Source organism: Pituophis catenifer, unplaced genomic scaffold, assembly GCF_029215685.1.
Source record: "Pituophis catenifer annectens isolate HBS135680 unplaced genomic scaffold, rPitCat1.0.hap2 SCAF_2, whole genome shotgun sequence".
Lineage (NCBI taxonomy): Eukaryota > Metazoa > Chordata > Lepidosauria > Squamata > Colubridae > Pituophis > Pituophis catenifer.
Window position 1 is genome coordinate 139387582 of NW_027256882.1, and position 17909 is coordinate 139405490.

The 17909-nt window shown below is 38.9% G+C and overlaps 1 protein-coding gene across 2 annotated transcripts in view; it reads left to right on the plus strand.

The window, feature by feature from the left end:
• The window catches only part of RPTOR (regulatory associated protein of MTOR complex 1), a 423325-nt gene that overhangs the window by 369140 nt on the left and 36276 nt on the right, over nt 1–17909 (plus strand). Inside the window, exons 25-29 of one of the 2 annotated variants that reach the window (XM_070937688.1) lie at nt 4734–4839; nt 6132–6246; nt 6576–6700; nt 9408–9512; nt 16498–16545. In XM_070937688.1, coding sequence (XP_070793789.1) covers nt 4734–4839; nt 6132–6246; nt 6576–6700; nt 9408–9512; nt 16498–16545 — 499 coding nt within the window. The remainder of the gene's footprint in view (nt 1–4733; nt 4840–6131; nt 6247–6575; nt 6701–9407; nt 9513–16497; nt 16546–17909) is intronic. The other variant, XM_070937689.1, reaches the window with a different exon arrangement.

Here is a 17909-nt window from a genome sequence, read left to right on the forward strand (position 1 = left end):
TGATGCTGCTGATAAAAGCCATGAGCTTTGCATATTTGATGCCTTGGGTCAGTAGCGATAGCTGTTGATGACTGAGTGATGGATTTGGGTTGAGCTTTATTTTAATTTTTTTTTTTTTAAATAGTTGTAAACTACTGTCATTGCAAAATGCAGGCAGTTTTAAGAACTGAAAGAGGGATTATTTCAGCTAAAATAGAAATTGCTTGCAGTTGGAAAGCTACCTGATTAAGCTATTCCTTAATCAGTAGGACCATCATTTATAGAAACTAGCTTTAATGAAGCTGTTAGCGTGGCAGATCTCTACACCAAGTGGTTTCAAGCAAATTCTGTCATAAGAAAGAGTACCAATTTTATAGATCAAAGAGGCTTGGGTAAGCTACTCTTGCCAGAAGCCTTTTCTTTTTCAGCCGATGCATTTTCCTTATTTCATCTCCAGATTTAGATAGTTTTTGCTGACGTTTTTAAACGTTAACATTAAAAGTAAATTTATGTTTATTAACTGGTGTTCACTGAATTTTAAGCAGGCAGGTTGGCTATGTAGCATCAAGCAGAATTTCCAATTGAAATAATGACAATAGGAAATAATCAAGTGAGGCCACATATGGCAGTTTTGTCAGTCATGCAGTGGTGGTAACCAAATCAGTACCATTCAGAGTCATATTATTGATTGATTGATTGATTGATTGATTGATTGATCTATCTATCGATCAATTAATTCATCCATTCATTGAATTTCTATAGCCACCCAACTCAACCAAGTGATTCTAGGTGGTTTACCATTCTGAAATTCTAAAATAGTGTAAACAGTTTAAACATTAAAACATCCACAAAATACATAAGTACCACCAGCAGTTTACAGATTAACATAGTTGGAAGGGACCTTGCAGGTCATCTAGTCCAACCCCCTGCCCAAGCAGGAGACCGTACATCCGCCTCTACCTAGGATTGAACTCACAACCTCCTGATTGTGAGGCAAGAGCTCCACCTCTAGGCCACAGGATGTGCACAGCTGTGATGATTAATCGGCTAATAATAAAACCAAGTAACAGGACCCCTCACACATTCTGAACCCCAGGCCCGGGTACATAGCCAAGTTTTTAAAGCTTTGCAAAAAGTCAACAGGGTTGGAGCCAATCTAATCTCCAAGGGGAGAATGTTCCATAAAACAGGGGCTACAGCAGAGAAAGCCCTTCTTCTAGTTTTTACCAATCAACATGGGCTGACAGGATCTGCAGCATGCCTAGTTTGTTTAGTTGGATTTGACAAGTAGAAAATCTTGGGAAAAGATGGTTTTTCAGGTAATCTGGTACAAAGAGACATAAGGCTATAAAGGTGAGTGAAAATATTACTCTTGTTTGAACAGGGGACTGTTACAATTTCTCTCTAAATTCCTTCCTCCTTTTTTCTTCCCCATTTAGAATGACTCTACGGAGGCTGCACTATCAAATTTAATTTCATAATATAACCCGCTTTTTTCCATTAAATAAAAACTAAAAAAGACCACTTAAAAGGGACAGAAGAGTCACAAAACAAATCATGTTGCAAAACTTTGTTATGCTTTAAAATGTGAATTTTGCATGAAAAAACCTTTTAAAAGAATATAATCAATATCTCATCAATAACCTTATAAAACAGCATAGAAAAAGATGGCTCTCCATCTCACCAATCCCCTGAGGATAGAAACATTGCCTAAGTAATGTGCTATGATAGCTGCCTAGGATTAGAACTGAGGGAATACTGTTGAATTGATCTAGCATAAAAGCCTTGCAATATGTGAATGATATGGTATGGGAAAGGTAGGTGGCAGAAGCAAAGTGAATCCTGCATACAAACAACTGAAAACTGAATTCCTTTTCCTTTCTTTAAAGGGTTCTAAAAACAATGTGATAACACATTCAGGACATCAATTTATTTATTTTATTTTACTGATTTATATCCCATCTTCTGTATTTTTGCAAATAACTCAAAGCAGTGAACATATCCAACATAACCTTCCTTTCCCTATTTTCCCTACAACAACAATCTTGTGAGATGGATTGGGCTGAGAGAAAGTGATTGCCCCAATGTCACTCAGTTGGCTTTCATGACTAAGGCAGTACTAGAACTCACCATCTCCCAGATTCTAGCCTGGTACCTTAACCACTAGTTCAAACAGATTTTCTTTAGGTTCTTTCCACATAGATTGAAGTTTGTCTTCTGAAATTAAAGGACCTGAATCAGCTTGTGTGAAGATAAATTTCAGCCAAAGATTGAGGAAATGTAGTACCATATTTGATGCACATTAGAGCAGGGCTCCCCAGCCCCCCGGGCCATGGACCACCAGCGAGCCGTGGCCCGTCAGGAACCAGACCGCCAAAGCAGCAAGTGAGCACACGAAGCTTCATTTGCATATGTGTGGGATTTAGATTGCACACACAAAACAATTTCCCCCACTTCCAAAGCCGCTGCCAGTCCAGGAATCAGAAAGGTTGGGGACCTCTTCATTTGAGAGCTATAAAAACAAAATATCAGAATACAGTTCATGCCCTTTGTAAGAGCAAATTTGGATTCAGCAACATAGTTAGAAAACCAGATTTCTTTCATAACAAGTATAGCACTGAGCGCATCTTAGCCTAGTATAGAAAAATGTATATATAGTAACATCCATACTTCCCTAAGGTCCCTCAATTTGGGGGCAACTTTCCCCTGGTAATGTTTGAAAGACTACCACCAAATAATTTTAAGTAATTATTTAATTAATTAAATATTTAATTAAATTCCCTTCTAATTGTGACCTGTTGGGTTTTTCCATCATAGAGAGGGTGGCTGTGTCATCTCTGTACAAAAAGAAAAAGTAAATTGATATTTGTTAATTGTATAATTAATTGGTTTACATTTAATTATAATTATATTTTATGAGGCATTCTGATTATAGTTACCGTAGTTACCTTGAAAAAGCTGACTAGCAAAGGGGAAGTCAACCACCAGCTTCTATAAGATTTTTTTGTAATGAAAGCTTGTTCATTCAGGGGAAGGGAATTTTTCATTCTCCTCCTCCCCAGAATGTTTTAATTCTATCAGGATTTGAGAACAATATTTTACTTTATTTTTGCAAGTAGACCGCAAAGCATCTTTTGCTTTCAGCACGCTGATACTACTAGCTGTGGTTTTAAAGTAGACAATGTAACCCTGTTTCTCAAACTACTGTATTTCCAGTTGTGCAAAAAGAAACCACAGAATTCCCCCACGGGATTATCTGCAATCATCTGCTACACCTTCTGCATTTATGTTTCCCTGAGACATGCTTCACGGTGCCATGTATTTGGAAAGAATAATGTAAAAATCCTATTCTCTGCTTTTAAATGGAAGAAAGCTTTAGAGACCGACGTTAAAATGGCTCAGTGCCTTTGTCAATTTATGCAAGCAGCCACTAGATTCAAACAGATCTGCTATAATAAGTCATTTATATAAGCTTCCTCAATTTACATAGCTCTTTAAAAATAACAGAAGGCTCTCTCTCTCTCTTCATATGAGAACTTACAGCCAGAAAGAGACATGCTACAAGGCTTAGACCTTCTTAAGCTGTAGCTTTTAAAATATTGGTTGATGAATCACATGATTTACAAATCCTGGTCTTAAAATGTGCATTTTTAAAAAGCTATTCCCTACTGAGAAGATTCTAATTCTGACATTATTAGTGTGTGGAGTTTGAATTCGTGCAGCGCATCTTATCTTTTCTTTTCATACTGCCTGGCTTTATCTTCCCTGCAATTTTCAAGGGAGAATGTCATTTTCCTTAGGCTTCATGAAAATAATTGCCTGCGAAAGTAATGTATAATAATTTATATTAATTGATTAAAAAGCATAGTACAGGCTTTGATTAGCCTGGAACTAAACAATTTATAACATTAGACTCCAAAGGTGATGCATGTAAGTGCGCAAAACCATCTGCCTGTTACTTCTCTTAGTCAAGCCAAACTGAAGAGTCTCCTCATAGCAGAAATAAAGAAGGAAGTGAATATATTTATTTATTTATTTATTAGCTTTATAGTAGATCTCATCTTTATTTTATATGACGGACAGCATATATAATGTACAAGCGTTCTATTTCCTCACAACAACCTGTGGGGTAGGTGGTACTGAGGAAGAGTGACCAATCCAACGTTACCCAGTTTCCATTCCTAAGGGATGAATATAACTCATGGTTTCTCAGTTTCTAGTCCAGCTACTTAGCCAGTACACCTGGGGAGTGTGGTGGTTTACATGGTTAGGATGCTGGGTTGGAGGTTAGCAAGCCCATGTTCGAGATTTGGGTGCTGCTGCATGGCAGGTGAGCTCGCGTCATTTGCTCCAGCTCCTTGACGGGGACATAAAAGGAGCTCCCACAGATGACCTCTGGGACAATGGTGATGTCACTGGTTAATCCTTTCAACACGGAAGCGCCTTAGGTGCTCTGACACGAACAGGATGAGGGACCAGTACACTAAACCGCCTCAGAAATTAAACTGGAGTGGCATTCACACATACATGGCTATTTATTTTTATTTATTTGTTAAATTTATTTGCCGCCTGTCTTGCTGTGGGGCTACTCTAGGCAGCTTACAATAATAAAAAAGAAAATGAAAGGACTGTAAAATAATAGAACACTAAAATAAACAATGAAAAAGAACACAGTGAGAATATATACTAAGTCTCTGCCTTTGTTTTGTTTTGTAATAGCCCTGCTCTCATGTCTTTTCATTACTGCTTGATAGATTCCCGAAGAGCATGATTTGGAGAGCCAGATCCGCAAAGAGAGGGAGTGGCGATTTCTGCGCAATGCTAGAGTCCGAAAGCAAGCACAGAAAATTATCCAAAAAGGTGATTTCCCCCCTTTCTTCTTGCCTTTTCTGATGCCCAAAAGGAAAAAAAAATGCCCATTTTTCCACAATGAGTATGTGCCCTTGAGCCTCAATACTAATCAATGATCTTTGGTGCCAGCCTGGCTAATCTGATTATGTGCTCCCCAGACATCTGGCATACTATTCTATGAAGATAAAGTAGAAGTTACATCTCAATTACAAGAAAGGATGTTGCAAGCTAAATGGCAATTTTTCCCACTGCCGCTAAAAGGCAGAATTAAAGTATGATAATGTCCCTAATACTTTCAAAGTTTTCTGCAGTTTCTTATGTATTGGCATTCTTTACCTTTATAGATTTTTCCCCCCGACAGTGCCTTTGGATTCGTCTATTCCGTGCTTTATTGAAAAGTCACCTGACTTCTTCATAATTCATTATGTATTTGCAAATTATTGTTTAAGAACCAAGATTATTTGAGTTCCTTGCATTTTGCTGATGTAACCCCCTAAATTTTGCAAAGCAATGGTTAGACATGACATTTGAAAAATAATGAGAAATAGATTGTGTAATAATAAGAATAGTGAGTCAGAGGGAGTGAATAGGTGTTGCTCACCTACATTTTGAGCACGACATAAGATGGTTTTTTTTACCAAGAATATTAGAGGGAGTCGGTGCTTTCCCATCTTGAGTTATCAGCTGGAAAAAGATTAGTGCAAAATATTAATCTTCTGAGAGAGATGATCTGTCTCTTACATGTAGTTCGGTTCTTCTGTAATTGAAGTGACTTTATTCATCGTCATTGGTTGGGAGGATTTTTTTGGAGGTAGGGTCTTTCTTCTATGCTTACCCTTCCCCCCCCCCCCCCCCCCCCCCGCACGTAAGGATTTCTCATGGCAAAAACTTGCTTTTGTGTGAGCCGGTCCTCATCCTTAAGATCTTTTAGCCTTTTGTTTTTATTTTTTAATGGGACAGTTTCAATCTTTTAGTAACATCTGTTTATGACACCTGTCTGCTTATTTTGCCTGATACACAAAATAATATATTAATCAATTTGTTCAGAGCTTTTCAGTTCTAGATTTCTCAGGTGAGGAGTTGCAAGCAATAAGAGAAATCTGGCTGTCCTCTTTCAATCAGGAAATATACATATAATGCTAAAGTACATCAGATGTACAATTTCTGGGTCATGATTTCTGGGTTATTTTTCCATTTAATTTAAAGAGTTTTCCTATGCTATAGCTTAGAGATTTTTTTTGTAAAACAGTAAGCAAACTATAAGAGATTGATGCTAATATTCTTTCTGAAATACTTTTTAGGTATTTCAAGACTAGATGATCAAATCTTTCTGAACAGGAACCCTGGCATGCCTTCCGTAGTCAAGTTTCACCCGTTCACCCCATGCATAGCAGTAGCTGACAAAGATAGCATCTGGTAAAAATACTGATTTTAAAGTCATACGATCTTATTTGATCTGGTGCCTTCTTCTGGCTCCTGAGAGAAGACCTTATAAAACTATAATCTTGTCTGAGTATAGATTTTCTATACAGAGTTTAAAATTTATTATTCTTTCTGCAAAAACTGAAAATACAATGAATACATATTAATCAAAAAATATTAAGCACTTTGGGGGGAGGAACAAGCTATTTGATTTGCAGCCATTCAATAGAATGATATCCTGGATACCTAAAGCCAGGTTGATTAATGGATTCCATTTTATTTCATTTAATTTGTTCTTGCTTTTTTTTCCCTTCCTGTCCCAGTTTTTGGGATTGGGAAAAAGGGGAAAAGTTGGACTATTTTCACAATGGAAACCCACGTTACACCAGGATCACTGCCATGGAATATCTGAATGGACAAGACTGTTCTCTACTCCTGACTGCTACAGGTTGGTATATTATTTTTATCTAAAGCAGATAATAGAACTAAGAAGCATCAAAAGTTTTATCTGCCTCATCATCTTACTGATTCATTCAATCTTAGACACAATATCTCTCTGTTTATTTGTTTCCACACATTCTACTAGCCAACTTTTGAGTCATTCCCCAAGCTGTTATCATACAGCAGACTATGATAATCATATAAAAATGATCCTATGAGTGTTTTACTATTTTCTTCACCCATCCTCATTTCTTCTCAAATATGTAAAACATGCTGAAAGTAGGCGAGAGAAGGTTTATATTAGATTCTCTTCCATAATCATCCTCCTGACAGTAACTGCAGGAATTCACATCATGTCATACCTTTGCCTCAAACTTTCTGTTGGTATGGCAGTTTGAAAACATTCTCCCTCTGGGACTAATGTGAATTACCTGAAGCCCAGTAAGATGCGGGGTAGAGGGGTAGAGCCTTGGGTGCAACTCTTGAAGACCAACAAAGTTTTTTTTTTTAACCAAATTGTAATTTGCAATGTGAAAGAAGGAGGTAATTATTAAATATGTGTCTGGAAAGTAATTCTTTTGATTATATTTAATTATACAAAAAATAGCCCTCCGGCCACTTTTTACAATGCATCCCTTGACAAGCTATTCAAAGACCAGATGGGGCATCCAGACTAGAAGATGTTATATAAGATTTCAGGGTAGGTTAGCAAGGGAAATAAGCTTTTTTAATTTTAAAGAAAAATATCTCCAGGAATATTCCATTATAAAGCAATCTCCTTCACCTTAACCTCCCCAAACAGCATTATTATTATGAACATATTATTTACAGGATAGATATTACCGAAGCATATCCTTCTCAGAGCCCTTATTTCTATTAAGAGCATGATTACATAGCATAAGCAAGGCACAGGTATTCCTATGATTGCTATGGGGACTTGGGTATATAAATGAAAGAGTATTGCCAGTCGTAGAAAACAGATTGTATTCAATTAAGGGAAAATTGTATTTTTTTTAAAGTTATCCATTTAAAGATTTGAAATGTGAAATTCTTTTGAAAATGATTAAGCAGGCAATCTTAATCTTTCCTTAGACAATCATCTAAGGATGTTTCCAATAAGGTGGAGATACTCTGGGTAGTTCCAAGTGTACTGTATGAAGAGCCTAGAACAGGGGTGTCAAACTCAAGGCCTGAGGGCCGCACGGATCCCAATCTCTGTGCGGCCCTCCCGAGCTCCGTTTTTGCTGGCAGAGGGTTGCAAGAGGCCATCGCAACTGAAAACAGAGCTCGCAAGGGCCAAGCTCCCGATCTCCATTTTCACTGGCAGAAGGTTGCAGGAGGCCATTGCAGCCAAAAACGAAGTTTGGGAGCCCGTTTTCACTGGCAGAGCTCTCTAGCCACCACAGGTGCCCCCGACATGAGTGATGTTGAGCTGGCCATGCCCACCACAGCCCCCCGAGGTCAAACACAACCCTGATGTGACCCTGAATGAAATCGAGTTTGACACCCCTGGCCTAAATGTTGATTTTTATCACAGGGGTTCCTGCTAGCATTTCTTGGAATGCTGTTCTTGGAAAGAAGCACGGCTACTTCTGGATCAGAGCCCTTCCATCCCTCTTAAATATGCTTTTTGATAGCTGACCTTACTAATCCCCTCCATACATTTCAGATACATTTGGGTATAAGTGGAGATCCAAAACATATAGCTCTTCCAGGCTAAAAAGCCCAGTAGATCTCCCTCTTCCCCTGTCCTAATAGGCACCATCAGCCAGCCAGGATTTAGAAAGGGCTTCTTCACCACTTCATTCCCTCTCCTGCTTTCATTGGCTTCTTCTGCCCAAGTCTATATCTAAGATAATTCTTCTAAAAGCAATGACCTTATAAAGTATGACCTACCTGGATTTACAAGACAATCAGTCAGCTAAATATATACCCACAGAAAGCCTCTTCTCATGAGCCATGTTTTTCCAACTTCATAATGGAGGTGTGTGTGGGAGGGGAAATCTCTCTGTTTTTGAATGGCCATAGTGAAGTGTCATTCAGGGAACATTACTGGATAATGCACAGGTGAAAATGTTTTTAGAGGAGGTTAAGGTAAAAATAGGAATGGGTGGTTTCCTGGGAGATAAATTATTACTATCCCTACTTTAATCAATCCTTGTAGTCCTAAACAACAACCTGAGATCTGACTGAACTTCTAAAATTCAGCATTATATTATAGTATAGAGAGGCTTAATAAAAAAAATATTTGGGCTAGAGTTATATCTTAAATGCAGTAGAAAAATGCTTATTGGATAACAAGATATAGCAAACAACCGAGTGAATAAGATACCACAAGTAGTATGAGCTCAGAGTGATATATATAGTTGGAAATCTGATGAAAGCCAATATGTTAAGTCTTGTCTGATTCTTAATATGTGAGTCTATATTGTTTAGAATTTCTTATACATCAGCTCTAATTTTTAGGAAAGTTTTTTCTTAGGAAATTGATCATGATGAAAAGTTTAATCTCTATAGTACTAGACTCAGTGTCAACTCTAAAGCTTTTGAAAATGCTTTATTTTCAAATGCTTTATTTTGAAAATGCTTTATTTAAATCCACCAATCTAAAATAAAATGTTCTGTATTAAGATAAGGTTGTTTGCTCTATGTCCCAAAGCCACTCTTTTTATATTGCTTTGTACATTTTTTTTTTTTTTTGTCCTGTCTTCAAGATGATGGTGCTATAAGAGTGTGGAAGAACTTTGCTGACCTGGAGAAGAATCCAGAGATGGTAACAGCATGGCAGGGTTTGTCAGACATGCTACCTACAACACGCGGTAAGTATGACCATAACACTCTTTTCTGAATGTGAAATATAACAATAATTAGCCTTGGTCTGAAGTGAGGCTGGGTAATCTGGAGCTGTCTTCTTTGCTTCTGCTTTCAGTAGTATCTTGTAATTAGACTTTTGGCTGCCATAGACTGACAAGTTAAGAGATTTCTTCCCAGCCATAGTTTCAGAAGATTATAAACACAGGCGTAAAAATGCTACTTGCGGAATGGATAGAGAGGCATCTTTTTAGTAATGTGAATCAGGAAAAAAGTTGTGTTACCCCCTCCTGCACTATACTGGTTTTCCTATCAGTGGAGGTCAAGTCTAACTTTTTGCTTCTTGAGAAAGAGTCATTAGAGAGCTGCACTGAGCACTGCCCTTCTTGAACTTCTCACAGCAATTGGTTATCTCCTTCCAATTTGGGGTTTATCCAGAACCTCACCTCTTGCTGCTGTTCTCCTTTATTTGCCGATTCTTCCTTGACCCAGCTTTGCATGCTTCCCATATCACTTTGCTTAGCCCGCTTTGACTTCAGCACATATAGCACCGCTTCAGTCTTTCCTGCCATACGTGGGGGGAAAGGGAAGGAGAAGAAAATAGGAAAAGTCACAATCAGGGTCTTTTACAAGTAGCATAAATGGTCCCGGCATGGTAATGGCTCTGGCAAAGCTAGATGTCAACAAGAGACTTGTCACTATGCATATTTGATGGAGGCAAGTTAAGTAACGCACACACACAAACACACAGCAAAATCTCTCTCAAATATTTTAATAGAAAGGTGTTCGCTCTGCTTCCAAGACATGAGGATTCATTAAGGCACTGACAGTTCCCATTTCTGAGCTGATACATCTCTGCCCTGCATCTTTGAAAATCTCCTGTTGCTATACTACTACTTTGCTAGCCTCTTAACATATTTGCGCTAACACAGCCAGTAATCAGTAATGATTTGACATGTCAATATAAAACATCTACGCCCTTTGAACTTTATGGTTTGAACACTTGCAGGAGTAACATCTACATATTTTTCTTTAATGTCACCTTCCCTCACACTGCCCTGCTTTTCCTGCATAATGTGATTCAAGCTACTGATAGAAATCCACATGAAACATCTCACTTAGATCTAAAAAAAACACTAACAACCCATTCTTGGCTTTTTCCATAAAAATCCTGAATTGCTCAGGCAGTCGGAAAGCAGAGGTCTGTTTGCGGTAAACCCAGCTTTCTATAACATGCCTCTCCGTGTTTGCAGAACATGGAGTCCTAAAGGGCACATTTTAGGCAGCTGGTAAAAAATCCTCCATTTAAAAGGCCATTTGTCAGCAGCCAAGCAAAGATCGCATTGTGCATTGCGTTGTAAATAGAAGAGTACTAGACTCAGATCTTGCTGATCTTTTAACATCTTCCCGTCTCTGAAATAATCATTAAATAAATAATAAGTTGTATCTTGTCTAAAGCATCTATATAATGCCCACGCATTCAGTTACTGTACATTTCAGTTAATTTTATTAGCAGTGTTTGACACTGCCAAAAGAACGGTTCCTGCAAATTCAGTTTATTCTTGTGCAGCTTATTTAAAAATTTGAACTAAGTGAAAAAAGGCAATCACCAAATCGTTAAAGGAATATACAGTTAAAATGCAGGAGGAAATGTTTTTGTTAATTGCCTGGGTCACTCTTAAATGGAAAGACTAATCTCAGTATAGTACAAATTTATCTAGTGATGTAGACAGAAACACACACACACACACACACACACACACACACACACACACACACCAGCTTTCAGTAGCCTAGAGCATCCTGTCTACAAGTTTATGAGACATAAAGTCCCATGTATCTGGAGGGTACAAAACTAGGAGCTACTATAAGACATGATTTGCTCTAGAAGAGTTAAGATGTAATAGATATTGATTCTGCAATATTTAAAATTGATAGTCCAATCACATAAAAATATGCAAACCAAGTTCATAATTACTTTAAAACACTGAAAAGAGTGAAATCTTACACAAAGAAATACTATCTTCTGAGATATCCGGAACACTGTTTTTAGTCTATGTAGTTCCTTTAAGAAGGTGCAGATACTGCAATTGTAAGGGGCAATATGGAGTATACTGTTTGTACTATAATATTTTCACTTCTGATGTTAGTAGCCAATTAGCTAAATAAAATCAGAATTTGAGCTATCTTTTGGATACCAGATCTGACAGAAAGTGCCATTTTCAGAAATTGGCTTAAAATATTAACAACCACTTAAAGAGTTCCTTCTTATGCTTATGAGTTATTGCAGTAAAAATAGTCCAGGGCCAAAGGGAAATCATATTCCTTTGATACAGTTCAGTAAATATGCATAAGCAGATGTTATTTTAATCCTGGGGCTCCAGCATAAAGATTGGGGGCCAATGCAGTCAAATTCAGTTGTATCCTTGGGCTTTCCTTGTGTCTGCTTCTGCAGTTCATTAATAAGAGACAAGAAAATACTGACCAGATGACAATTGTGTAGTGTGACACCATCATATCACAAAATGTTCCGGCTTCATTCCAGAGAAAATGAACACATATTATATGGAGTTAAGTGTAATGAAAACAAACCAACCTGTTGGCATCAAATATAGCCATGGAACCAATAAATTAGCAGTAGAGCTAACTTTATTTTATCAACAGTTGCTTCCTCAAGAATTTGCTCCCCAAAATAAAAGCACTGAAGACCCTGATAATCTGGGGTAAAGAAGTTCTATATTTTCCCTTGACCATCTCATTTTCCCTAGCATCAATTAAGAGAGGGCGCACAATAATTACATGGTTTGTCATGTCTGATCCCCTCTGCCCCACCTCATGGCTTCCTAACAAATGCAACACGTTCGGATGAGTAAAAGCTCTAAGGGGGTTACGCTTTTATGAAAGAATCATTTATCTTCTGATTCAACTCTTGCTGCTGCGGGAGGGATGAATGGGCTATGTCAGCAGCCCTCAAACTTTTGGGCACCAGGGACCGGTTCTGTGGAGAGAGGTTTTTCCGCGAACTGGAGGGAGCGTGATTTCATGTGCTGTCTGCATCCCACGGATGGGGCTTCGCTTGTTTGCGCAGCCCAGTTTCTGGTATACTGTGGTTTGGTGCCAGTTCACAGACCAGGGGTTGGGGAGCCCTGGGCTAGGTAAAGCAAAAACTAATCAGTGCCAAGAAGCAAAGTGAATTAAATTAGCCCTCTACAGAAATGAGATATAAGTAGTCCTCGACTTATAGCCACAATTGAGCCCAAAGTTTCTATTGCTAAGCAAGACAGCTGTTAAGTGAGTTGTGCCTCATTTTGTGATCTTTTTTGCCACAGTTGCTAAGCGAATCGCTGCAGTTATTAAGTGAATCATGCGGTCGTTAAGCAAATCTGAATTCTCCCATTGGAAGGCTGGAAAGGTTACAAAAGGTGATCATATGACACTGGGACAGTGCAATTGTCATTGATATGTGCCAGTTGTCAAGCACCTAAATTTGGTCAGGTGACCATGGGGATGCTGCAAGAGTCGTGAAGTGTGAAAAATGGTCACAATCCCTTTTTTCAGTCCTGTCACTAAGCAAATGATTGTAACTCAAGGACTACCTGTTCTTGAAAGAATGCTGCTTCTGTTGTGGAAACCAAGGATCATAATATGCTTGTGGCCCCAATTTTTAGTTGCACTTCCTTCGTATGTGGCCAGTGAAATTATTCCAACAGCCTCTGCTTTCACTTTCCTTCATCTTGGTCCTGCCCTCCTTATCTGATGATGTGAGCTGCTTGATGAAAAATAGGTCACTGACCTCACAAGGGATTTGAGGGAACAAGAAGAGCAGGTGACACTCATAAGGTCTGCCCTTTCTTTAATGACCTCTTTGTGCACGTTTCCTCATTTGTGGTGAACCAGCTGGAAGGAAAGCAACATTATAATAATAGTGCAATTCTTTTGTTCTGGAAAAATATAAGAGGAATCCAAAGGATTTTAGTTCTGTACTAACCTCAAAGCACAGTGACAAATAGATCCCCTCTTCTTTTGACAAAAAATAAATATGCCCTTGCCAGGCTTATTTGTATTTATCAGATGAATGTAATTGTCCTACATACAAGAACAGTAAGAGCAAATTGGAATTGCTTATCATCTAGTGTTTTGATTTATGTAAAACATCCCACCGTAATATGACACTGAAAGAAAAGATCCCTAGATGCAATGAAGAAGGAGGGGCTGCTCAGGGTCAATATGTTATGCATTAACTCCGTTTTAATCTTGAACTGGTCAATTCAGCATAAAACTAACTTGGGTTGTAATAAAAACATTGAGAAATAAATGCAAGCACCACCATAAATTGCAAGTACACATCATGTCCTAGAAGAAATTCTTGACTGCTCCAATTCAGTATTTTTAATGGAGCAATGAAGCCAAAGCAAATGATTAGAGCTACCTGACCATCTCCAAAAAGTTCCTAATCAGATTTTGTGATTTTGTAGTTCTTGATTTATGATGATTCATTTAGCAAGTTGTGATGGCTCTGAACAAATCGTGGTTATGATCGGTCCTCAAAGTTCTGGCTGTCCCAGAAACCCCATGGTCTTGTCATTATGAACATGATCTGCGTATATGGCAACTCACACTTACAACTGGTTGCAGCTTCCTATGATCACTATTTGTGAACTTCTCAGCAGGCTTTCCCAGAAAGTCAGTGGGGAAGCCGGGAGGGAAGATCACAAAATGCTGGGGTAAGTTTCCGCTACCCAGCCCCTCTGTGCTCACGTTTGTGTACCCGTGCATACTGTCCCCAAGTCTCACCATGAATCCCCACCACTTGCATACCTTCCCCAAGCTTCACCATGCCTTTCTTGAACACTATCATGCACTCTCTCTGAATATGTCACCCTCATACAACCTCCCCAGACTTACTGCACCTCCCTCATCCCTACTCACACTTGTGCATCCTCTCCGAGCCTCGCTGCACCTCTCTTACACATACCCGCACACCCTCCCAGAGCTTCCCTGCACCTCCGTTGCACCCCCATCCATTCTCCCCAACCCTTGCCACACTCCTTGTACACCTTTGTGCACCTCCACACACATCCTCCCAGAACCTTGCCATGCCTTTCTCACACCCTCACACAGGTCCTCATGCCCTGCCCCTCCTGGCAGCAACCACTTGAGAGCTGCCTGGGACTTGCAACTTCCTTCTGATTTGGTTCTGCGAAGCCAACAGGGAGCTGCCTCACCTAATGACCATGGAGTTTAGTTAATGCCCACATTGCTTAGTGATGGAAATTCTGTACCACTTGCCATTGTAAATCAAGAACTGCTTTTATTTGGATGGGAGACAGCAAGAAATCCAGAGCTTTAGACTATAGTGAGAAATTTGCCAGAAGACCACAATGCCAAAGCATTTCCATTTGATTAGACTTTTCACACTCTTCTGTACGGTTGTTGGTTTTTCTTCCCTGTAATGTACAGTCTGACAAAATGAGAGTTGTGATATAAAAATGTCACAGGAATAATTTATTCTTTTCCTTCAAGAAGCTCTGGAAATCATACCTTGATATCTTTTTCTATAATATACGCATATAGCCCCTGAAATTTTAATCAGTTTTACAGGCTCAGGATCAATAGACTTTATAGCTAATCCACTGTTTAACCCACTGCACTATCTAAGTTCTTCTGGCATTTGATAGACCTTAGAAATAACTATTTTTATGAAGCATAAACTGCATAAATAATAGATCAGCTTAATTATTTCAGAGCACTTGTTAAAATAGAGAATCAGATATAAAAGCAGAGAGTTAGAAAGGATTAGTTGTTAGGATTTCAGTTGTAAATTGAAAAGGCCAAAGTTGATTTGTGTAATTGATATGTCAGACTTCACAAGAATTATACAGCTTATTTGACAAAGAGGACATTTAAAGGTTTATTAACATCACGACTAAAGGGGTGACTTGCCCATTTCTTACAGCATCAACAAAATGGCATTTTGTTGATACTAAATGGATTTTGGAAAGGCAGGAGGAACAGACGTTAAGTGTTGTTCTTTCCTAGGTCAGATCAGCAGTCCAACTAATCAGATACCCTAACAATTTACACAAGGCTTGGACTGCTGTTGAACTGTAATACGGAAGCTTTGCAATGGGGAAAATGACCATCACCAACCCTATAATGTGTTTCCAACTGCTTCAGTTCCTTTCAAGTATGAAAATGCCTACCTTAAAAGGAGCAGGAAATTCTCTCCCCGGATTAAATAGATATCTATGGCCAAGCTAGTCTCAATAAATATCTAAAATTCAATTTTTCCTCCTCTATCTGCAGCCATTACCTTCTATCTCTACTCAACATCCAGGGTTCTTTTTAAAAAAATTTTTTTTTACTTCAAATGTATCCCCTTGTAGGACTAATTTCTCCACTTAGGCAGTTGTTTGAGCAGTGCCTTTATAAATTGTGCTGCCTCTCCTAATCTTGAGTGGTCATTAGCAAATCACTGAAGTATGCTTTATTGAAGCCTATTATATGACTCCACAGCTGAGCTGGTGGCTCAGAAAGTGAGGCCTGAAGAAGGTATGCTTGCTGTTTTCTGTATGATTTCCTTCACGTTTTCGGGTTGGGTTCTGCTACAGAGTCACTCAGAGCAATACTTTCATTTCTCATGCTCCTTTGAACATAAGACGCCTTTCAGTCTAGATCCTGAAAATAAGGCTATGGTTAGAGAAGACAATGTCAGATAAATTGGGAGCATGACTACAGAACCCACCCCTACCACCAAAAAAATACCTTTTTTTTTTTCCTTCCTGTGATTAATGGCTTCCTAGGATGGCTGCTTGAGTCAAGTTGCTCGTCTTCCTTCCTTTCCTGACTAGAAGCTTTTGCTACCGCTTCTCTCTAACTCTGTTCTTTTCTGTTCCTTTTGGGTTGTGTTTTCGACTCCTTTTAAAGATTTGTTTTGCTTTGGCTGATCAACTTACCCTTAGCATCAACCCCTTAATCCCTGTCTTCTCACAGGTCTGGCCCGAAGGGTTTCAATCTATCTTGACAGAAGTAAACAGGGAGGTGAGTGCTCTCTTTCCTCTTATGTATAAACAGCATGGGAGGGATGGACCTTCTGATCTTGTTACTTGGTTTAAAAGAAATGCCATTCCTTTTAACGCTTCCTAGGCCATGTTAGTACTTGAAAAACAATTTAGCACCCTCAGCCTGTTTGTGTGAGATCTCTACGTCATGGGTGTCTAATACGCTTCTGAACCCAGCACAGCAAGATGAAAGCAGGGGGTTGCTCTTCGCTTTGGGAGTCGGCTTATTAACCAAAAGTGGAATTGGGAAATTGTTGCCATGTTATTCAAATAACAGGGCACCAAGGCTCCAAGATCTGTGTATATTCTTCCCACCATGTCTCTGTTCTTCTGTTTTTCATGAGGTATTTGGGGATGCACAAGTCTCATTTTTCAAAATGTTTCTGATAATATTGCCTTTGTTCCAATTTTGACACTCTGTGCAAATATTCGATGGCTGTGACCTTTGTGTTGTAATATAGAAAATGGGTTTCCTCCTTTTGTAACGCAAATGTCCAGAAAACAATTCTGAATCTTGTTTTTGACTCCTGGTGAAATCTGTACTTAAGATTTGGGGTCAGTCGTACTGTGGGACTCGAAATCTTTCTCTGTTGCTTTAGATGTTAAGGTAGGGATCAATGGCTGGCACAACAGGATGTGAGATATATATATATATATATATATATATATATAATGTGTCAGAAGGCTGATGTAATCTTCTGAGGTGTTTCATGAATTATGAATACTGTATTCACTCGATGATAAGAGCTGGGATATGTCAGCAGTGACTGCCAGAACAAAAGTGGCTTTGTGCCTTGTGACTTGGTCACAGAGACCTTTATACGTCAGTTAATTCTTTGGAAAGAGTGTACAAAATCATTGCAGTCATTTTACCCTCCTATAGCCCTCCTCGCTGGCCCATTCACAGGGTACTAATTAGCAAGCTGGAAGATTGAAATGACTTCCCATTTGATACATTGAGCATCGGACCAGCTTAATGCAACCACCACTGAGAATCAATACTAATGATGCTCAGGCAGTAACCATCAGCCAGAAGCAGATAGACAGATGGTTCTTATTCAGCACCAGGCTATCAAGCTAGGAGACCTGTTGAACTCTATGGAACTTGCCTGTCTTTGCTCTTTGGTCGAAGGGTGCTTTTTAGAGTGACTTTGCATATTACAGCACTACCACAGAAAATGAGATGAATGGATACAGATGTACACTTTCTTCCTTTTCTTATGCTGTGCTAAGTCACAGACATTATCCTAATACTCCAGGCTCCAATCACCTCTTCTTCATGGCCAAAATGCAGCAAATACTCCATTTATACTTACCTTAAATCCCAGTTCTAGTCTCTAAAAT